The following is a 24,782-nucleotide window of genomic DNA, read 5'->3' on the forward strand; positions in this document are numbered from 1 at the left end:
TTAAAATAATAAATATTATAAAACATAAAAATAACAATAAAATGTATTTTATTTACAGCATCAAGTTGAAACAGTAGGTAGACAGTCATTTACTATGTTATGCATTCTGGTCCAAAAATGAACACACAAAATGACAAAAACAAAATACTTCAACACCTTTTAATTGCATTATTATTATTATTTTTTTTTTTTGTAATAGTACACCCTATGCAATATTAGGTAAATCTTAGATCATCTGGCTCTTTGTTATTTTTACTACTTGCCTCATTACAAAAATATTATTCATATTATTTATTAATGTGTTATGCAACTATTTAAGCAGCTGAACATTTATAAATATACATTATGTATGTATGTAATTTCATTCTAAATTGTAACTGCCAAGTTTCAAGAGTTTAAAACAACCATGTGAAATTCACGTTCAAACACCAACTCCGCCACAATCACAAATAATAAACATTTTAATCTACTAAAACCTTTGTAACCAAAAATGTGAACAAGGCCTCTGCACATTACTGTTTTCAGTCATTTACAAATCACTTAATTCATGGAATATCAACAAAGAAAGATAGAATATTGATTGATAGATTGATTGATTGAGAAGCATAGTCTGAATGATACATCAATTTACTACTTCAGCAGGTTAGAATATATGAAGAAGTTTAACTAGAACATATAAATATATATTCTTAATATAAATTCATAATGGACTAAATACTCCCGAGGTCAGATTGGATGATGGAGCGTTAAAACAAAGTTTAAAACATCTGATTGGTTATCAGAGATGGCAATCATGCTACTGAGAAAATACATGAAATGTATTTCATCTGGGATACATGAAAAAACATCTATATTTAATTCTAAACATTTGTGATGCCATTGTGCAATAATGCAAAGTTTTTAACATTTAACATTGCCAAGATTATACTCACCAGCTTTCTTACCTCTATTCTACTATCATCAAGTTATGACGGCGGTAACTCAAAGGCCATTGTCAAAAGAATAAAAAAAGAAAAAAAATCTGACTAATAAAAACTAACATTGGCGATTGCTTTTGGTAATACTAGCGTAAATAAATTTACACTACTGGAGAAGTTTGGAATAAAATTTTTTTTAAAATTAAAGAAGTCTTTACATTAACCAAGGATGTATTTATTTGACTAAAATACAGTAAAAACAGTAATATTGTAAAATATTATTACAATTTAAAATTGTACTGTTCGTGGTATTTTAAAATGTAATGCATTTTCAGCATCATTATGCCAGTCTACAGCGTCACATGATCCTTCAGAAACCATCATCAGTGTTGAAAACAGTTGTGTTGCTTCAGATTTTTGTAGAAATCGTGATACACTACTACTTAAAAGTTTGGGTGTTTTAAAAAAAGATTTAAAAATGATTATTATTATATGAATGCATTCATTTGATCAAAAGTGTTTATAATGTTACAATAAGAATTATATTTCAAATAAATGCTATTCTATTTAACTTTCTGTTCATCAAATCATCCTGAAAAAAAATTATTATGGTTTCCACAAAAATGTTAAGCAGCTGTTTTCTACACTGGTAATAATAATAACCATTAATCATTGAGAATGATACAACAATGGTGTATCACAATGATTTATATCCAAACACCTTAAATGACCTAAACATACCCCTATTTATCAACTTCTCTCAAAATATCCTAAAAAAAATGCCTGCTTATGCAACATTAAGCCGCGAGCGAAGAGGCAGACTCCATCTGCATAGAGGACACAGTAGCCAGCACTGTGACAGGTAAAAGCAACTAACCCTGGTGACTGCCCTACCACACCACCAGGTGGCAGTACTATCTGAAGGTCTAAACTAGGTGGACTAGCAAAAACCTACAAATTCTGGATCCGGGCAGTTCAAACCAGCCAGAAAATGTTTCTAAATGGGACCTCAGACACGAGAGTACTACAAATTCAGCAGAAAAGCCAAGCATGATTTGATTTCCTCCTTTGTAAAGGCATGTTCAGATCCGTAAAACCCTAAACACTGACATCCAAGATTTAGATCAAGCAACTATGATTTAGTTTCAATTGCAATAGTAAGACAAAAGGCACAAGTTCAATTAGATCATTCAACAAAAGCAGCCGTCAACATGAAATACTGCAGCTCACAGATACCTACATTGTTTTTGTTTTGTTTTTATTCTACAACCACTCAAAAAAAGGTCCTGTGCCTGTTTTGGTTTCTTCAAGATTTCTGAAGTAGGAAACGAAACCCTCGAGTTGTGAGAATACTCAAATACTTCCACCCATGTAGTGTGCAATTAAAGCTCTTAGACGTCTTGACAAGGAAGTGACATTGTTAAATGGGTCAAAGAGCTCCATCTGATTCGATTGCAACGGCCTGTGCTCCTCACAACCTCCCGGCGGTGTGCTTTCATGTAAAGTTTGAGTAAATAATGTAACACTGTTCAATATTAGAGATCTCCATCCTCATCAACCCGTGATCCGTTACAGAGGAAAGCCTCCTTTTCCGGGGTCACACTGTCCCTGTTTAGGCTGCAGGCGGGTTTGTACACACTCAGTTCCTCGTCCATACTGGAATGGGCCAGTGCGGCTTCAGTACTGTGCCAGATTCCATAGCCAAAGTAGATTATGAGTCCTGGAGAGAACAGAGGGATAATGGAACAAATTATTGACCGCATATGTGCCAAGTGCTTTTCGGGAGCCCCACCAGAGGACATTTGTAATCATCAAATGACTGAAAGCCTTTATTTGATCTTTACAAGTAGCACAACTTGTTTACGAGTGGCTGGACCATATTTCAAAGGTGTTTTGACAAGCATACTGGCTCATGCAGGAGAATGTGCTGTACCTATAGACATCCAGATGGCGAATCGGATCCAGGTACCCCTGTCCAGCTGCATCATCAGGTACACGTTGACAAACATGCTGACCACGGGGATGAATGGAAGTAAAGGAACCTGTTGGAAGACATAAAAAAAATGACTATTATTTAAAATGACTGGACATTGCACATTAGTCAGTGAGCGTCTGCAATAAAGAAATAGAAAAATCTTTTAAAAATCTAGATAAAAATAACACGTGTCAAGTTCTTAGAAATGTACTAATTTATTTATGTTTGCTTGAGTGTTACTTTAGTATTATTATAGTATTTATTCATATTTTTAATTTTGCGTTTTCATTTTACTATTAGTTTAAGTTTTAGTAACTTTGTGCTTTATCATTTTTTCTTATTTCGATTTAGCTTTAATTTATTTTTATTTCAGTCTTAGTTTTAGTAATTGAAGTACTTCAACTTAAACATTTAATTAGTTGCCTAAACATTTTTTATTTTCATACAAGTTTTAGGTTTTCAATCCAACATTTACATTTTATTTTATTTTATTTCCGCTTTATTTCAGTTACCGAAACTATTTTAGTTTACAATAACAATAGTTGGTTTCCTTTTTGAAGGAATTTAGAAGAATTTTAATCTTATTTATTAAAGTAAAAAAGTATTTAAATGAATTTAAAACATTTAGAAGTTAAAAGGCCAAGTTAAAATATATATTGAAAAACTATATATTCAAAAACAATATAGTTTTCATTATAATATCAGGATGGTTGTATAATGGGGGGGGGTCCATGTAATAATTTTAAAAGGTGCATTCAAGTAATTTTGCGTATGAATCTTTTAAAAAATTTTGGTAATATATTTTTTTAATAGATGCGGAAAAGATTTAAATAAGCATTGTGTCACTTAATGGCAGAAAACAGTGTTTGGCTTCTTGTGTTTAATAATTAATACTAACTTTTATATGAATTATATGAAACTAAAACTATAAATAGTAAATCTACTGTACCTCTTAAACAACTGATTTTATTAGGTGTGACCACATCCTGGTACTCTGTTTGATGAGGACTAACCTTAAAAGAGAGCTTGGTTTTACTCTCAGGTTGTCTCCAGACGATGAATGTGACAATGACACACATGCTGAACAGGAAGCTGAGAGCGATAATATTCCACATTGCAGTTCCACCCAGGACAGCCATCAGACTGAAGCTGAAGATCAGCAGACCTGGAAAAAAAGCAGTTTATATGAATAAAGTGCTAAAAAAAACAGGATCTGTCTTAATCTAGTATCGTATTGTTTCATACCAAGCAGACTCGCACAGACGTTAACGGTGAAGCCTGAAAGGTTGGAGGGTTCAGTGATGTCGGGGAAGATCAGCGTTTTGAAGCTGAACCGCTCTTCTAAGCCAGGAAGAATCCCCATGCTGGGCGTACTTATGGTCTCACTCATTTCCATCTCTTCCTGTGTGTTGGCTATGTGATATGTTTGAGAAAACTGCTCGGGCTGGTACCTGTAGATCACAATATTATTTTACAATGAACAGCCTAATGACACAAATATTTCAATTCATTCATTTGATTTGCGTCTACCAACCTGAGTACTAGAACACAGGCAGCGACCAGCGTGTAAGCCAAAAGAGTTCCTATAGACATCAGATCAACCAGGTCCTTCAGGTCAAACAGGAAAGCCATGATAGCTGCACAGGAATGGAAAGGATCGATTTATGGTCATCTGTTTGGATGATAAACTGACATTTACAGTGAGCAGTTTAATAAGGATTCAAAGCTATATATTTTATGTAGAGAACATGCATATTTTGTAACACTATTTAGGCCAGCATTACAGTGAACTGTTAAATGCATAAATAAAAAAACAATATTATTGCAATCAAAAGAGTCAATATTCATGGATTATCAACTGTTATAAAATATTTATCAACATGTTTAAACGCCCATATGTAATATTAAATAGATGTGAACAATTGTAAAATTGAAAAAAGGCACTTTCCACAAATAGGGTATAAAATAATACCACATTTAACCTTAGAAGGCATAAAGGGGGTTTAGAAATATTTTTATCAATTTAAAAATAATAATAATAATTAGAGATTTGGTTTTCAAGCGAAAGTAAAATAAAAGACTGCTTCTTAAACCAGAGAAGGTGAACATGTTGGTTTTGTCTTTGCTGTTTATCTCACGTTACGCTATGGAGGCTTTCTTTAAATGTTCTTCATTTATTTGATTCCTCAGTGTTTGGTAACGTTCTGGTGTAGCCTATGCCATGCCTCGTCTTATTCGTTTATGTTAATTACATTATTTATGTTAGTTTGTAGCCTACTGTTTTATTGTTGTTGTGCTTTTCAATTAAGAATAAGAATGAATCCATCTTTAAATCATTTGTTTTAGTTTTAAACAGTGAATAGATGTAAGCGACAAGGGTGTATGTTGCATTCTTTCGTTTTTTGATTTAATATCGAAAACAGAAACAGCAGTCCTACCTTTTATTTTAGACAGTACAGTTTCATTAATAAAGAGTATAAATTGATTTCATTTTAGACACAACACAGTGTGTTTTATTTGACTTAAAACACAGGCATTTCATTCTTGAATGAATCCGAGTCTTTGAATGAATCGTTTGAGTGATTGTTCAATGACCCATTTGCTTTGCTCCTGAACAAATCAGTATTTTGAACGAATCGGTTGAATTGATGACTCTATGACTCATTCATCAACACAATGACTTGTCACCACCTACTGGCCATGTAACCTTCATAATTCAAGTATCCAATTGTTTCACTTTGTCACTCATTTCAAATTTCTGTAGGCTATTCAAAAAATTTTTATTTAAAACATTAACCTAATTCCATAATGCAATCGCTATGTTAATGCATTTACTGCCGTCTGAGCAGCATTAATTTAGCAAATACATCTAAATTCAACTTGAGATGCAGCTTCTGTGCCACAGTGCAATGATGGCTTTGGTTGGTATTGATTTAATTGGTAACACTTATAATGTCATATTTTTCAAATATTGACTAAATTCAGGAATTTAATATTAAAGGTGACAGACATATTTTATAAAGTTAGAAAAATGCCCTTTTCTATAAAAATAGCATGTATTATATACATGTGTAACATGCCGTCGGATAATGACAGTATCATATAAACTTCTCTATGAAAAAAACTCGAAATAATAATAAAAGCGGTAAGATTATATTCACACTAAAATCGGTACTGGTCTGCACTTCACTATAATGTAAATGTCACGCAGCTTTGCCACACAGATTTTGATAACTGGACAGCTAAATAAAATGTGCGGTGCGCCAAAGAAATAGACTAAAAAGGTAATGTGGCTGCAGATCCGAGGTACATACATATTTCTGCAATAAGCACCTAACATTTGCCATATAAAATCTATGCCTACACAGTAGAGCCCTGCACGGGCCTAAAATTTAGGCCCTAGCCCGGCCCTGGCCCGAGACGCTCAGGCCCTAGCCCGGCCCGTGTCCGACAGCTCATCAGAATTCTTGGCCCGAGTCCGACCCGAGACCGTCTTTTTTCCCCCTTCTCCCAAAACAGCTTATCTACTACTGTTTCAGCTATTAAAATAGTTCAGTTTTGTATGAAATGGCAAAGTGTTTGTATTTCGTTTCGTTATTTTATTAAGTTAATTTAGAAAACGTTTGGAGCATTTTTTTTTATTCGTTAAATGAAAGTTTTTGTTTTTTAAAGAAACAACCAAGCGGCCAGCGGCAGACAGCGAGTTGATCATAGCCTATGTTTGATCAATTTAGCTTTCTCAAATCATCACGACTTCTCTAAAATTAAATCCATAATTATAAAACGGCTCCACAATGTTAGTTCAAACGCTTGACCTACATAAATGTGCACTGATGCATATCCAGTAATTTGTGTGGAGAGTGGAAGCTGAAGCGCGCTTTACAGGACTCGCAAGAACGATCACTTGCATTGGAAACATTTCGAAAAACACGGTCATGTTTGCTCATAAAGGTAAGAGTAAGGCTACGTTGTTCGGAACTGTAAAGGGTCTACTTTTATTTGTATGCACTCACAATATCAACAAAACATGCTTTTATAAAATAAAGAAGAAAAAAAAGCAGTTTCGGTTTTGAGCAAGCGGAGCGCTTCTGAAAAACCGAAACACAGCATATACTTGCCTCACTGACTTGATAAATATAGTATCTATAGAAAGCTTTGAATTACTACTTTAAAACGAAATAATAAAATCCCTAAAGATGCATTTCTCTCTAAAGGCGCATCCAGTGAGGAGATGGCAAGTCGGGATCATCATCAAATGCATGGCTGATCAAAAATGCAGCTTTTCCCGAAGCATTGGGAACTTTTTGTAACTCCTCGCGCTCCAATTTCTCCCTGATGCTCTGCATGGTCACCTGTATGCTAATGTGTGCGTATATGCGTTGCATATTGCTTAGGCGATGTATAATATTTATAATATAATCAGTATTTAATACAGTAGCCATGTGTGCTCTGCACGTATATGGGCACAATAAAAGGAGAGAAGCTAAATGAGCCCGCGTCCGACCCGAGCCCGATCTGTAAAAAAAAAAAATGGCCCGAGCCCGGCCCGAATTGACTCAGCGTGTCGGGCTCCGTCGGGACCCGACGGGCTTGCAGACCTCTACTACACAGAAGTAAGCCCTGTCTAGGCGCTGCCCCAGTATGGTTTGTGTCAAACCATTTGTTAGTCTGGTTGTTTGATGAGAGGGAGATGAACGCAGGAGTTGCAATAAACGCTGTAACAGAGGAGGACTCTTATTCTGTTGCACAAAAGTGAAGACGACATGATGACGGAGCCATTTGATCATCGCTTGACCAATTTCCGCCCACACGTGGAAATCGAACATTCAAGCTGTTTATCCATTTTCTACCCGAGTGTAAAAACGGAAAATCAATGGTGCCGTTTTCTCATATTTCTGTTTTCAATTTTAAATCATAAAACGAATGAATGCAACATACACGGACAATTATCTCTTCTTGTAAAAAGTGACAAGGTCGTGAATTTGAATTCGAAAGTGAAAGCGTCTGAAGCCCGGCTTATAGCACAGCAAAAGAGGAACTCCCGTTCACAAAATTCAAATCACAAATAATACTGATGAAAAAGAACATGTTGAATGTTAACCATTTTTGTTACCATAAACTTAAACAGGGCCATCCTTTGGGCGGTGCAACTGGTGTGGTCGCACTGGGCCCCGCGGCGAACGGACCGAGGGGGACTAATGAACTGTGAACAGCGGAATAACTTTGCTGAGGTAAATGTGACATACTGTTCACAATCTGTTTTATTGGCATCTTTCCTCAGTTGAAACACTGATTGAGCAATTACATTAGACAGACATGATACATTTTGGTAAGCCATACTGTATCTTTCAACATCTTATGACGTACATTCATGTGTATTTTGTGCTATAACTTATTAAACTGGAAGAGACTTGAACTTGAACTGAGGTACAATAGCGATCTGTCACGTCACATTTAAAAGCGTCTAAACGGCATTCATTGTTTGTATTTCGTGATAGAATGTACAGGATTTGAAAGCTGAGAGTTTGTTTCTTATCAGAAGTAATAAAGCACAGAACTCTTTGTGATTATTGGATGCGAGGCATGCTACAAATGTTTGGTGTAGAGAAAAACTGCGGATCTGGCAATATTGGCTTGAACTACGGGTGATTCATCCGGTCAAATAGAGCCTGCTTTAATGTCGCTTTTTTTAACTGTTAATGCCTTATTGTCACGTTAATTTTGACAGCCCTAAATTCAACAGAGATTTTCTTCACCCACAGTATGAGTTGCAGTCTGACACGTTTTTCCGCCACCTTTTGATTGACAGGATATAATCGGCTCTGATCATCAGCTGATTTTGAACAATCGGCCGATAGTGAAATAAATTGCTTTTATCGGCCGATATCGATTGTTGGCCGATACATGGGTGCATTTCTAATAATAATAATAATAATGATAAATGATGTTTCAGGAATTCCTAAAAACCCTCAATGTCATTTTTTTACTTCAAAGAAAAAAGAAAATAATATCCCTACACCGAGACTGCACAATGACCTGTATTTATTTCCTATGGATTTACTTAACATGTTGGTTTTTGATATGATTTTGCCAATAATAATAATAATAAAAATAAAAATGTCTGAAATATTCTGTCTCTGTCATAAAAGTTTAAATTTGGGGAGTTTACGCATGTAGGTTTTTTATTCGTGGGTTAATCATGGGCAAAAAAGGCACAAACGCCATGTTCGCCATATTCTCAGGCAACTGTCAGATATTATATAACAATATGCAATATGAAATTTACTAAAAAATTTCTTATAAACAAATTATAATATTTTGTAAAATAATATTTTACAAAAATATGCATACCCTCTTCAAGGAAAGTGCTAAAAGCATGAGCAATTAAACTCATGAAACGGAAATACAGAAAACTATTCACAATGTCAACAGACTCTTTAGTATGGTAAAACTGACGTCATGGTATCACATGTCATGTTTGCACAATAAAACAAATAATTCCAACACAGCAAAGTCAGTTTTACAAGTTTCTATTTCAGGAAAATACTGGAATCATTTTGAAAAGAAGGAAAAAAAAAGCCCTTTAGCACTACCAATTACATGTAACTGCTGTGTGTTTCATAAACAGTGAGTTTCCAACCTCCTCCCTATAGATATGTACAGGTTGATGTTTCTAACAGCAACAAAAGCAGCCCACTGGAGCTGAACCCTTCAATCCCACAACGCCCTCTGCTCTTACCAGCAATGACCCCGGAGGCAAGAGTGGACACGACGGGCGTCTTCTTCTCGCTCACTCGTGCCAGAAACGAGAAGAGCAGACCATCCCGGGCCATGGCAAAGATTATACGTGGGAGGGGGAACAAGGACCCCAAGAGACTGATCATGGGATGATCAAAAAAAGGAAGAGAGCAGAAAAGAAACACATAAGCCAACTGGGCAGCTCCCAGAGGTGGTGTCAAAGGCAGAAAGGGGATAAATCCAGTTTATTTGCGAAGAAAACTGTTAAACAAATTCCGTCGTAGCTGTCAGGGATAGGCTGTGCCGCCCAGTCCATTCCAGCTACAGGTTCAGTGCTACGAAAACGTTGTTTTTCCATGCAACATGCTCCAGGTGGACGGATGTGCGATACTGCGAACGTAACGCGACGTCAGTAGATTAGTAGCATTAAAATTCGCTCACCTGCGACAAAGCCTGCTGTTATAGTGGCGTGTATGGGAGTTTTTGTTCTCTCGTTGATCCCGGTCATGAATTTGAAGAGCAGGCCATCGTCAGCCATGGCCCAGATGACACGGGGCATGGGGAACATGGCGCCAAGCAGGCTGCCGCGAGAGATGGAGAAAACAAACCATGCCATGCAAAAAAGAGACACAGACATAGTGCATTCATACACTGCTGTGGTGTTATTATAAGAGAAAAACATGCCACAAACAGGCCACCCCCACCAATCAGAAGTGATATTAGACCATCCAGAAAAAAGAGAAATTAATTGCAAGAGCATAAGGATCAATCTCTTGGCATGAATTTTGAATTATTCAAAGGATGATTTTAAAGGTGAAGCATGCAATTTCCAAAGTACAGTACTTGTGGTAACAAGTGGCATTGCAAAAATATTGATTGTTTCCATATGCATCTACCACCCCTTCTGCCTCAGATGACCACATAAACAAACAGAGAAATGTTTTGAAAGCGCCACATAGCCACAGCGTTTGCTCTTCAGGGAAATCAGCCTACAAATACTTCAAAACACTTCTAATTTAATAGGCTGGTGTTACACAATGTCTGGGAAATAGGTGCACAGGGCTTTAACTATAGACGATAACTATACTAGAGTACAAACCAAAGGACAATAACATTCAGTTTATTATAAGAGTGCGCTACAGTTTTGTTGTGTGTCGCTTTAAAAGCTAGAGTGCTTTTAAGTTGAGTGTATTCTGATTGGCTGTTTTTTATATTTTTAAATATTTTTATAGTTCATCAGCTGGAAAAAATAAACTAATTAAAAAAAAAACATTTTGAAAGCGATTCCTACTATATTGTTCCTCTGTGTCGTTAATGTTATAGTTGTGGTATGGCCTTCCCTATTCTCATAGAAGTACAAAGATTATAAAAATATTATTAAATATATTACTTTTTTTTTTTACTATATATATTATATAGTAAATATATAACTTTTTATATTACAAAATTAATAAATATGACAAAACACTGACTATGACTACAATTTTCATTTGCAGCGTTTAGTAGCATGTAAACCAGATATCCATTAGAAGAACTTTGTATTTTGTGTTTTTTTATTTTTATTTATTCATTCATTTTAGGGCTGTCAAACAATCACGATTAAATTGCATCCAAAATAAAAGTTTGTGTTTATATAATATATGTGTGTGTCCTGTATATATTTATTATGTATATATAAATACATACACATACATTTATATATTTAAAAAATATTTATATGTATATATAATTTATATTATATATATTATATATTTTCTTTAATATATAATTTATATCAGATTAATCCCTTCCTTAACAGTAAGAAAGAAAGAAATATGGTTGGTTACACATTGGTCAAACAATCTGTTTGTGTCTAAATCAGCGACAGTTCTCAACAATAAGGTGCAAAGTGGACCAGACTTCATGCCGATAGTCAAAAAGTAGGTAGATATTTGAAGATATAAAATTACACACTTCACTTTTGAATGGATTCCAAAACAGTATTTAATACTGAAAATACTGCACTAACTGGAAACCAAAAAGAAAAATGCCAATAAATCTAATTTAACTCTGCAGCTACCGACGTTATCATTAGTGACTCAGAAGTTAGGCGGGTTGTTAGAAGGATAAGAGGTTTTAGGACTTGGACAGATCATGCAGAAGACATTTTCACTTGATAGATTACAAACAATTCATACTTCATAGTACATGAACATTTCTGAGCAACAACATCTGGTGTGTATGCATGTAGGTCATTACTATAAGATTAATAATTACTGCCTGACTTATGGATAGAAAAAATGTGGCATAGAGCCTTACTCCCACTCATGGCCTGAACTGAGTGTTGCATAACTGAGAAACAGGATTCATAAAATTTCCCTTTATATTTTTAGCAAGGGGCTCATATGAGCTGCCTCAGATAAATATACACACACACACACACACACACACACACACACACACGCACACATACACACACATGCACACACATACACATGCTATCACGCAATCCAGTCCCAGATTGCACTCTCTCAACCTCCCTAGGGTTGTCTGAGTTCACTTAGTAAAATTTAATGATTGGGTTGGTCAACTTCCTAAAGTTTGCACTATCAAAATGACTGAGGTCTTTTAAACTGCAACCAGGCCTGCGGGTAATTACATCCATTCATTTCGAGGAACATGGGTAATTATTCATTTCAAGTACATTTTTGTGCTCTACCATGCAGGGTCGGTTTACTCTAGACTGGGCTGTAGTGTGTGTTAAAACAATCCCTGACTGGAAGGATCACTGGTGCTTACCTGGTGGACAGGGCGCAGAGGGAGCCGACTGCCACAGCGTATGTGGCTCCTTCCCAGCCGACATACTTAAAGGCCACGGGAAGAGGGCTGTTCTTATCCAGCATGTAATACGGCATCATCATGGTGAGGGCGGCCGATACACCAAAGTACGCTACAAAGCAGATAAGGAGGGAGGAGACGATGCCAATGGGAATGGCTCTCTGGGGGTTCTTCACCTCCTCACCTGTGATATTTAACAGGATATTGTGTTTTATTAAACAGAAATAGTAAAAGGTTGCAGGCTGGACTCAAACCTGCATCATCCATCTAGGCAACTGAGCTCAACATGTCAATAGCTAATAAATAATATGGGTGAACCAAAGGAGGCCACAAACAGACCTATGCCCAGACTATCAAATTATATTTTTTTTACCTAGAGAACATTAATGTAACAAGATACCAGTTTATTTTCAGCTCTTTTACATTATTGATATGTGGGTGTTTAATTTTGTCCCATCCTATCCCATGACACGACTGATCATTATTGTGTGAAATAGAAAACCGATTGTTGGTTGTCTCGTAATTAGTGGCTCAACGAATACTGTGGATGTTTCCAAGTAAAGTAAAGTAAAATAAAGTAAAATAAAAAAGTGGTAATTGTGAGATAGTTTAAGAAAAATTAACATTATATAGATATAAATCTGCAATAACAAAAAATACATAAAATTGCAATTTTAAGAAATTGCCATTACAAGGAATATAGGCACAATTAAATTTTTTCATCATCATAATATTATTATTAAAATCTGAGACATATTTCCATAAAATACAGTATATGAATATGCACAAAATCCAGATATTTGTTTCAATTATATTTTGTATTTCACGCTAATCATTGTAGCATGTTTAAAAGTTCATAAGAAATATTTTTTTTAAGATATGAAAATGTTCATTCATTAAGGATGTGCATTAAAAAAATGATCGAAAGTGGTTCTTTTGAGCTGTCTACTCAAAGAATCCTGAAAAAAATGTACCACAGTTTCTACAATACTATTATGCAGTAACATTGATAATAATAATAAATGATTCTTGAGCATCAAATCAACATGTTAGAATGATTTCTGAAGAATCATTAGACGCTGAAGACTGGAACAATGATGCCAAAAATTTATCTTTGCCACCACAGGAATAAATTACAGTTTTTTAAATTAAAACAGAAAACAGTTATTTTAAATTATAATAACATTTCACAATATTTTAGTTTTTACTGTATTTTTGATCAAATAAATGCAGCCTTGGTGAGAACAATACTTCTTTTCAAAGACTTTGGAAAGTGTTACAGACCCCAAATGTTTGAACAGTAGTGCACATATATTGACATTCATTCAACTACAGTACATTTAATCTTGCCATTAAATCAGTTAAAGGCACACTGCATGTGAAATCCATCATTTTAAAATGCCTCAGAGTAAGAAAATGACTCAGCTGCAGTGAGTAGTACGAGCATGTTCGCTTCTGCAAAAGTTTCTGTGGTTTGACCTTGTGCAGAACACTACATAAAACAGAGGAGTAGTGTGTTCATGCCAGCAGTGCCAGAGAGAGCAAAGGAACATGGCTATATTACCATTCCTGACCAGCATGTGGATGAGGAGGGGTTACTGAATGTGAACCACAGCTACAGGGAGAGACGAGAGACGAGTCTAGACAAACCCTGAAACACTCTAGCCAATCAAATGCAAGGGAATGTGGGGGAGTGAGCCGCCATAAAAGAGGGGGGCCAGAGGCAAACCATAAGCAGAGATCCACTGAGAATATCCATGCAATAATATTATAAACAAAGGAAACTCTAAATAACTTTGACCAAAGCGACATGAATGCAAGCCAAATTTGTAGCTAGAATAATAGCCTCACTGTTGTACCAATCTAACACTTACACACATACAAAACTGGCCTCTTGCGCAATTTGCTCTCACTAACCTCATGTTTGTAGACATGCATCATATATTTGAGCTTTTCAACAGAATTTCAGGAGAAAACTGGTGCTTTCTAAAGATTAAAAATTAGATTTGAGAGCACTGGAGTTTAGAGTCTTTAGTTACCTGTAGTTGCGATACAGTCGAACCCAACGAAGGCGTAAAAGCAGGTAGCGGCCCCTGATAAGACCCCTGTGAAGCCGAAAGGCATGAACCCACCTTCACCGAGAATCTCTTCTGTTGGCAGGGGCTGTGTGGCACTGCTCAAAGAGAGTAATGTAGACATTTTAAACATGCTAACATGCCAAACAGCAAAAATGCCTATACACTGAAAAAGCTGATATATAACTTGTTTTCTAATGGAAACTTTAAGAAAAAAAAGTCAATATATACAGTACTTTTCAAAAGTTTGCAGTCAGTAAGGTTCCTTTTTAAAATAAATGAATACTTTTATTCAGTAAGGACCCATTAAATTGATCAAAAGTGATAATAAAGATGTTTATAATAGAAAAGATTTCTATTTCAAATAAATGCAGGGTTTTTTTTTTTTTCCTACAAACCCTACAAAAATGCAGTTTCCACAAAAAGTAGCACAACCATTTTCAACATTGATAATAACAATAACAAATGTTTCTTGAGAATCAAATCAGCATATTAATGTTTCCTGAAGGATCATGTGACACTGGAGACTGGAGTAATGATGCTGTTAATTTAGCTTTGTTTTGTTGGTGAGCGTGAGACTTGTTTAAAAAAAAAAAATACTACTGACCCCAAGCTGTTCAGTGGTATATAATTTTGTGGCATCCTTGAAAACATAAATTTCCAAATGTCATAAAAAACAACTCACTTAACGGTGGAATTGGTTCTGTTAAGAATCTCATCAGGGTCCAGGTGCCAGTTCTTCAGTGTACCTTTGACCAGTCCAGATACAACCATGAACAACAGCACCAGGATGTTGATGCAGGTGAACACTTTGTTGACCATGGCTGACTCCTTCACCCCGAAGGCCAGAAGGCCTATAGCAAACAAAACGTAGTTCAAAACACTACGGAACAAAGTCAACACAAACATCCACTAAATATTTACATTCAACAGCTTGCATTTTCAGAATAAATAAGTGTTTCACAATCACCATTTTGAAATAAATATTTCAATTTATATACATAAATATGTCGTACACTGTACGACACTCTGGAACTCTCAGTTCTAATTGGTCAGTCATGGCTCCCTGTGTAATTAGTGTTTTACCTGTGAGAGTGAGGATGATGAATACGGAAAACATATCTGGGTACTCTGCCAAAATGCCCGGAGCATTCATATACATGTACTGTCGACAAAAATGCTCGATTTTTTTTCCAATCAGCTCATCAAATGTGGCACTCCAAGCTCTGGCAACACTTGATGTACCTGAGAAGGGTTCACAGATTGAGAAAAACATAAGGAAATGTAAAAACCTACACTATGGTGTTGATCTACTGTAGTGTTTGGTTACCCAGTTCCCTAAAATATCTTCTTTCGTGTTTAATAGAAGAAAGTAAGTCATACAGGTTTGGAAAGACTTAAGGGTGAGCAAATGATGACAGCGTTTTCATTTTCGGGTGAACTTTCCCAAGTGATTTTGTGTGTTGACTCACCTATAACGTATGAAAGTATAAGGTTCCAGCCAGTTATAAAGGCCCATAGTTCCCCTACAGTCACATAGCTGTAAAGGTACGCTGAGCCCGTTTTTGGCACTCTCGCCCCAAACTCTGCATAACAGAGGCCCGCGAGCACTGAAGCCAGGGCTGCAATGAGGAACGACAGCACGATGGCCGGTCCGGCGTTTTCCCGGGCCACCGCTCCAGCGAGGACATACACCCCAGCTCCCAGGGTGCTGCCCACACCAAGAGCCACAAGGTCGAAGGTGTTCAGACATCGGGAGAGTCGCGATTCCTCCGAGTTGCAGTTGACAACCTTCACCCTCAGCAGCTGTTTCCCGAAACGCAGAAGCTTTTTCAAAACCATCATTGATTAGATTTGACGACAGCTTCTTTTTGTGACTCGTTTTTCAAAGTTTCTCCTCTCACAATGTTTCTGCTTCACCCACCAACGCAGAGGATTCACAATGTTGTCAATGATGTGTTGTTTACCTTTAGGAAAAAAAATTAAATAATTAACTTGAGAAAGTGGCAATGGTAGTTTGTCAAATGTATGCTGTCAAATGATGACAACCATATCGGTATTTTCTATTGGTAAAATGTCACATTTTAATGATATTTATATACTGATATCATTCAAAGTAAACCAATAAAGAACAGCCAAATAATGATTAAATGTAGTTGGAAACCAAACCAAAAAAAAAAAAAAAAAAAACTGACGGGCCCAATCCCCGTTGGAACCAGGGAAAGTTGTACCATTGAAAATATCGTTTACCTAAAAAAAATGAAACAAAGCAGTGTGTACATTCTTCAAAATGTATTTTTGGATATAGATATAAAGATATAGATTGAGTAAACTTTGACTTTTTATTTTTCTTAAGGAATCACACTTTACTTTAGCACTACACTTTATTTCCAGATATGAACAAAAATGCTAAGTACAGCAATCATGTGGTGGTTAATGTGGCTACCCGTTCCCAGTTTGACCAAAGTAACTGGGTATATTCCAGATATTTTCCACTAGATATGAGTGTTTAAACACTGCAAACATTATGTCCTTTTTTAAAAGTTCCAGAACACAAACCAGCACATTTGTGGTGAGAATAGCAGCTGTCCTGTGATTTATTTACGGACATAAAAACGTGCAGAACACTGACCCATATTCACTTAAACTTCAAGCCAAACAATAAAAACAAACCCAGTACATATCTGATGACACTGCAAGGGAACTCTACGCTGTATTCTAAACCGCAACCAAACCACTTGAATGAAAAGCACATTGCGATTCCCAAAGGCCAAGTGTCAAAATGTACTGTACTGTACGAACAAATGGGGGGCAGCTCTCCAGTCAATAAGTTCATACAGCTGCGCTGCCTCCAGTTTACGTCCTGTACTCTTTTCCTTAGTGTTGAGTAACAGAGAGAAATCCATAAAATGTGACTGGTGGCAGAGCTGGAGAGGCCCACCGGAGGATAATCTATCATACCCACACAAACTGACATGTGTTACGTAACCGAGAGTGGAATTTAATGGCAAAAATACATGCAATTGCAAAAGAACAACTAGGATCTATGTTTGCAAGCTCTCTGTGAGAACAGCCTGTTCTGAGAAGTTCATTTGCAAGTGAATGTAAATGAATCTCTCTGTGCGTGAAGCAGCCATCACACTACAAATGTGAAGCAGTAAATTTGATTGTTTTCTCACATAATAATAATAATTAAAAAAAAAAAAACTTTCAGGAGTAAATAACTAAAAGTCGTCACACTATTAAATTTTTTTTAGCAGCATTTTAAAGCTAATTTTGCCAATGTGTATTGATATAGCAGAAAAATGTGCCGTTTTTTTTTTTCTTTCATTTAGATATGTTATGGCAACTTAGCATCGGGATGCATGAGTCACTGTAGTGAAATGGTTTAAAAACTGCTCTGCTTAAGGTCGTAGCTCGTTTAAGCTGGATAACCAGTTGGTCGGTCAGCCTAAACCTATAAAATACACCTGCCTGTTAAAGCGGCGAGTTAGAAAAAGGCTGATTTAAGCTATTTTTAGCTGGGTAATTGATTAAAATTAATTAAAAACAATTTTTTTAATCATTAACTAACATATATATATAAACACACTCATATATATGTATGTACACATACCTTGTAGTTACCAAATATAGTCAGCTAGATTTTCTTAGAAACACGTCGCGTAGCTAATCACTTTTTCTTTAAATAGTAGCTTGAGTGTAATTTATCTACTTGTAATTATGTGTAACTTGTATCTTGAGAGGCTCCGGTTTCAAAGTATGTTCCTTAACACAGAATATGAGTCTATAAATTAATCTACTTTGAATCATGACCTAGTTTTCTTTCTTTGGAGCTCGCATCTAAACAGCAAAGGGAACATAACGAGTCACTTCCTGTCAAGCCACACTTAAATGGAAAGTTCCATGGACATAGAGGTGGCGACCTTTTCTTTCTCTCCCAGGGTGCTTTAGGGGCTATCGGATGTCTTGAATCTCAGAAACGTGGAAGCAGGTTAGCGGAGTCACTCGAGCAGTACTGCACCTTTAACTGTTGTCATTTAAATCACGCAAGCGTGGCATGAGGGCCTGACTGGAACAAACCTGTTGCTGAAACAGCAGCAAGCTTTAGCCAAATTTCTCACATCTAAACACCGGAAGTTCATTAAAATGAGATTAGCAGTGTGACCGAGAAAAGACAACCAGAGTTCAGGTTTAAAGCTGTGCACAAGACAGGATCAGTAAAATGTGTCCGTGTTTTTTTTTTTTTTCTTAAACAAATGCACAATTATTTTCTGATCAGGCTTTAGCAACTGGTATGAGCATGTGCTGCAAGACAAGCCTCCGATAGCAAACGAATTTATGAAATTGTGTGAACATGAAAATACATACATATGCATATGTGTGTTAATTGTATACATATATAACTAAACATTTATATCATAAATATGATAAATTCAATATTTAGGAGAAAGTATTTAAAATATATACTATATATATATATAACTGCTATATATACACTGCTAAATATAATGCATTTGCTCAATTAATACAAGATAAAATTAATTATATAATAACAATGGCCTATATTAATGCTGTTTGGCTTAACATTAAGCTTGATAATAATTAGATATTTTTTATTTTTCTATATTTGGGTTTCTGTCCTGAGGTGAATCAGTGTAACCCAAGCACAGGCTGTTCCTGAGGGTCTGCTGTCCAGTTGGACCTCATTCAGATATCCCAGCATTCCCTGAGTGAGCTGGTCTAAACTGCTCTACTGGTGTGACATCAGACATGTTGAAAGATCTGCCTCTATGCCATGTTGTAGGAATGCTTAAAGACCGCAAATGCTATGAAGGTACTTTGGAAGAGATTTGTACGATTTCAAGATGTCTCACATAAAGACCAACACCACAACTGTAAACAATTTGAAACTGAGGTGTTTTACTCACAAACATCTCATAATGATATCTCTAATACCTTTTTTTTTTGAGAGCGAGAGAGAGCACAGGGAGAAAACTGCATTTAACTCAAATAAGGGAAGCGAATTAAAGGTATAGTTCACCCAAAATTCTGTCATTACTTAATAATTACTCACCCTCATGTCGCTCTAAATCCGTAAGTCCTTCTTTTATCTTCGGAACACAAATTAAGATATTTTTGATGAAATCTGAGAGCTCTCTGATCCTCCATAGACAGCTAGGATACTATCACGATCAACGCACAGAAACATAGCAAGGACATCGGTAAAATAGTCCATGTGACATAATTTTACGCAGCTACGAGAATACTTTTTTTGCGCAAAGAGAACAATAATAACAATTTATTCAGCAATTCTTCTCCCCAAGTTACCGTCTTCCGCCATTTTGGACAGTACCCCAGAACGTAATCAGCATTGTTTACATTCAGTAGAAAGCGTGTGAATGCTGAATGTAAACAACGCTGATTACGTTCATTACGTTCTGCGGAACTCTCCAAAATGGCGGAAGACTGTAACAAAATGGCTCTCAGATTTCATCAAAATTAACTTAATTTGTGTTCCGAAGATGAACGAAGGTCTTATGGGTTTGGGACGACATAAGGGTGAGTTTTGGGTGAACCAACCCTTTAATAAACCAAGGAAACAAATTCTTCATGTTACTGAACAAATTCTTAATCTTTTATTTCTCCCATGGATTTCAGGAGAAACATCTGAGACAAGATTCATATTTAAATAAAACACAATTAAGAGCTCCGTTAACACTATAATTTAAGTGATAATTTTCTTCTTGAACTGCATCATCCACATGACAGTCATGTGTGTTTGCAGCACTTGGTCGGCAGGAAACAGAATGGAAAATCTCATCTAAATAAATCCTGATAGCTTCTTCTGACAGCAGGGTTGAGTAAGGTTAACGGTGCCATCGATTGACATTCCAGCTCAGTCAGAACTGGCGAGGTGATCATAGACACGCACATGCAATTTTTCGGACTAAATTAAGCAGGTGGGTTGAGCAGGGGTGTGTTGACTGGGCACCAATCAGTGGGCGACTTTCTGTTATGGTGTTCAATGTGCAGTGCAGTGCTGTGAAATTTTAGCCTTGGGACGCTTGGGCCTTTTTATTTCGCTTTTAACCACATCATTACTTCAATAAAGTCTCATCAGTGTGTGAAGAGAAAACCTTATTACTGTATTATCAACAAGATATTAGCTAGCATCAATATGGGCTTGAGTGCTGACGTCACAAACGTTTAGTGTATCATAACAACCAGTCCCTTCTAGAAACAGCAAGATAGGAAACAGGGTCAAGGGCACAGTGTCCATCTAGAAAGAAAACAGACTCATGTTTTGTTGATGTGTTTTCGCCATCGTTTATCCAATCATATGAGCATGTTTAGAGTGGGCACAATGTACTTGGCACCACCCGACTACCCTTTGCCTAGAAACTTGTGACTGTGATTTTATGTTGGAATGTATGTGACAAACATTCTTCAGTTTTGGTTTTTGGCAGGAATGTCTAAAAACTCATTTAGGATGTGCTAGCAGCCAGCCGACGGTCTGACAAAACTCCCTCTGTCTGACCTCTCTAAGAAAACGAAAACAAGTTCAGTTATGAACAAATCCACAAGCATGTCAAGAAAGATACCTCAAGACTCTTTCACCTGAGTAACTCAATATTATAAGAAAACATGCTTTTTAAATGGATGCACGTAGGCTCGCAGGACCCAGTTTATACCTGACCAGGAAGTACATCTTAACGTCTTATGCCTTAGTTGTTTATACTGACAACATGAAGAAGCTTCACTCAACGGTATAAAACAACTCAATCAGTACGTCTTCCTCCTGATAAAGATGTGTGATCATTTCAAAAGGACGATACACATGAGACAGAAGGGTAGCCAAGGTGGACAGAGTCTCAGCTTTCTGTCATTGGGAGACAAGCCAGTTCTCCACCAGTGACACTGCATCGACCTTCCCACTAAAGCATAGGTTGAAGAGGACAGACAAAAAAATCTAATAAAACGAATGTACTTTTGCCCTAATGATCATTGCACAAAAACCAGTCCATATGACATTTTTGTTGTCAAAATTTCTCTTATTCAGCTATGTTTACTTTTCAGTCTAACACCATGCATTGGCTATGTTAATGACTAAATTTAACATTGACAAATTCAAAATGGTTTATAGAATTATAAATAAACGCTTAAGTGAAATTGTTTAGAAAATTAAATAAACTGCAAAGTTAATCATTTAAAAAAAATTATTAAATCGCTTAATCATTGTAACTTGTAATTTTTAAGGAAACTAATGCATTCGTTACTGATTATTAATCAAAAAATGTTGACTGCCTGGGGCCTCAAATATAAGAGGCCTGCTATACTTATTACATTTGTGGTTCAGATCTTGAAAGTGCAATATAATTTCTTGCTATTTAGACACTGCAGTTGCATCAAAGCGGTGCCTCTGACAATTTTAATCCATTTCAGATGACTGCCTTTCCACTGATTTATCAGTCTAACATCAACATTGACATAAATGTTGACAATCTAACGGTTAGTTTATAACCATTTCTTATGCATTTTAATGCCTCTAATGGATCTAAAGTTACACACGCGGACTGACAGACACTATAATTGGCTGATGGAGAGTTAATCACTCACATTCATTTTTAATTACATGTCTGGGACTCAACCTGCAACTTTTATGACAGCAGCCCAGGTTCTAAACCACTAGGCCACCACTCAGAAATGTGTTGTTTTTAGCATGTCTCTATGTGGAGTGTCAGGTAACATGCTATGTGTTGGAGATGTAGATAGATGCTTGTGACCCAGTTATGAGAAACGTTTAAATCAATCAGTTTACACAACACAGAAGACCTGCAGAATGATTCCGTGAAGTCACAAGAGGTACATAATCAAAACACTTCAACTTCCTTCTATAGATAGCTCATGGGTTTTTTTTTTAGAATGAGCCAGTAAATCTCATAAAATAAAATGAAACTGCTTTCGGTTTGAAATGACAAATAAATGTAGAATTGTAGATGTTATGAACTTCACATTACACCATTACAAAATAAATAAATAATCTTTCCAGGACTGTAATAATATTATAAGGGTCAACAACACTGAGTTTGGGATTCAATAACAGACACGCACACGTGTAAATATTTAAGTGTAGTATCTCTATCTATAGCATCAAAAAACAAGTAAATAAAAGTGTAAATGGTCAAAGATCAGAGTTGTCTTGTATGAAGCCCTTGACCGTCATCTATGTAATATGAAAAAACATTCTACAGTTATCCAAAAACATTTTATGATGAATAATTCCTCTGACCTACAAGCAGCAATCAGAGGATTTACTGAAACAGTGTGTAGCATTAAAAGACCTCTTTGTTGCAGAAAGCATCTGGTCTGAGGATGGAACATTTCACATACAGTGACTCAGCTGTAGTAAATAAAGACCCCCTACTGGCCCCATTCAACAGAAAACTTCTCCTAGTGGCTGCGCCTTCGAATCGTTTACATATAAATACAGCTCATGGTATGGCATGTGTTAGTGAGTGTTGATGGTAAAAGGTTTTCCATGATTGCAATAAAAAAGAAAAAAGTTTACTGACATTTATAACATCAAAAAGTATGTAATCATTTAAAATTATATTATTTTATAACATTATTTAATTATCAGCACTGAAAAAAAATTTATACGACCCTCAGAGGCTCAGACTCTTAATTTTTACCTTTTAAACAAAATTTAAAACTTCAAATCTGCCTGTTAAAAAAAACATTCTGATAGTAATAAATAAATTTAGACAAGCTAATGCAACACTTATGGCATGAGGTGACGCGGCTCTCTCTTTTAGATCAGTTTACTCTTACTAGAAGAGACTACAGCTGATTTATAATTAGAAAAAGATTTATCTGCAAACCATTTAAAATCATTTCATTATTTAACCTGTAGCCTAATGCAAAGTATAACAAAAATATTTCCTAATATTCTGTTCTAATTTTTTAAAGAGTTAATTTTTTGTTACTTTATTACATTTACAGTCCATTTTGTTTTACTTTTATTTGCAAATGAACCGTTTCATTATTTCATATTTACATGCATGCGTAGATTGCGTACCTAACGCATTAAAATTATTTTGTTTCTGACTATACAGAAGACTGTTATTGCTATGAAAAATAAATAACAGAAAAAAAGCAGACGAAATCCACAACGACAAAATAATAAAATACCATTAAACGCGCGTAACGCCACATTCGTACTGCACGCGCTCGACGCGACTGAAATAAACAACGAAGTTGCACGCGAGCGTCTCACACTAAACCGCAGGCTTAAGCAGCGGCAGTTTTCATTAACCTAAAAACATTCTACTGTCCGCAGCTACCCCTCTTTTCCCCTGCAGGATAGACCACATTACAAGGCGGGAGACCCCGTGCGCCCCGTCCCACGTTTTCCTGCCCTGCCTGACAACGGAGCGCTGCATTGAACTAAACCAACATGTGCTGCCCTTCCGCGCCAGCTTCACATAGATTGATTTGCAACTGTAGTAAGACAGCAATAACGGACGCTTTAGATCGGAAAGCACCTGGGTTAACTGTAACAGATGTTGGTCTTACCTTGCAGCTGGTCTCAGAGAAGAACAGACCGGATCCAGTGATACTTGTGTTGCAGGAAAACTTCCCTCGGATTGTGTGTGTCCTCCAACTCAGGCGTCTGTGTGGTTATGTGGGCTCCTGACAGGTGGTGTGAGTGTGTGTGTGTGGTCATTTGCGATGTGTAAGGTACATGGATCAGGTTTCACTGCAGTTTTGTACATGCTCCTCCCGACTTTTACTATTCGCTGCTGCAGAGAAACCGGAATGCAGTGTCAAAGTTAGGGTTACATCTTCAAAGCAATAAAAGAAGGTTTGTAGATCAAATACAATCAACTTAATAATTTAAGGAAGGAAGAGGAAGTTGTAGCCTAAAATAAAACCTTGATCCAAACATTATTCGATCCGAGATAAATATATTAAAAGCAAATTCAGATACAAGTAATATTTAGCTGGGTGTAGAAATGGGCTATTATTTGTTGGGGAAATATGATCTAGGCTAAATTAGGTAGGACTTAAGATTTCATATACACTCGAGGATGGTTTGGAAAAAGCAGAATTTCATCAAAATTAGACAGAAAATCCAATCTGGCAAAATAAGGAATGCATGTATTTCCACTTAAGAAAATAATCTTGCTTTGGTAAATCAATTATGACAAAGTAAAACATGAGATAGTGTCTAATTAAGAGTCATATTTATGATAC

The 24,782-nt window shown here is 36.2% G+C and overlaps 1 protein-coding gene across 3 annotated transcripts; it reads right to left on the reverse strand.

Annotated features, from left to right (window-relative positions):
* Positions 1 to 31: 31 nt before the first annotated feature.
* On the reverse strand, positions 32 to 24,280 carry slc7a1a (solute carrier family 7 member 1a). 3 transcript variants are annotated; one of them, XM_058790402.1, is made up of 12 exons: positions 24,102 to 24,280; positions 15,995 to 16,489; positions 15,609 to 15,767; positions 15,208 to 15,376; positions 14,487 to 14,620; positions 12,409 to 12,631; positions 10,072 to 10,211; positions 4,427 to 4,529; positions 4,138 to 4,343; positions 3,906 to 4,057; positions 2,851 to 2,959; positions 32 to 2,637 (listed from the first exon to the last, which is right to left on the reverse strand). In XM_058790402.1, exons 2-12 carry the CDS (start codon positions 16,365 to 16,367, stop codon positions 2,453 to 2,455), a joined length of 1,953 nt encoding a protein of 650 aa, XP_058646385.1. In that variant the 5' UTR covers positions 16,368 to 16,489; positions 24,102 to 24,280; the 3' UTR covers positions 32 to 2,452. The 3 variants fall into 3 exon arrangements, with proteins under 3 accessions (XP_058646385.1, XP_058646388.1, XP_058646387.1); XM_058790405.1 differs by lacking the exon at positions 10,072 to 10,211 and adding an exon at positions 9,632 to 9,768 and having other exon boundaries at positions 24,102 to 24,275; XM_058790404.1 differs by lacking the exon at positions 24,102 to 24,280 and adding an exon at positions 18,449 to 18,774.
* Positions 24,281 to 24,782: the final 502 nt, after the last annotated feature.

Source organism: Onychostoma macrolepis, chromosome 10, assembly GCF_012432095.1.
Source record: "Onychostoma macrolepis isolate SWU-2019 chromosome 10, ASM1243209v1, whole genome shotgun sequence".
NCBI lineage: Eukaryota > Metazoa > Chordata > Actinopteri > Cypriniformes > Cyprinidae > Onychostoma > Onychostoma macrolepis.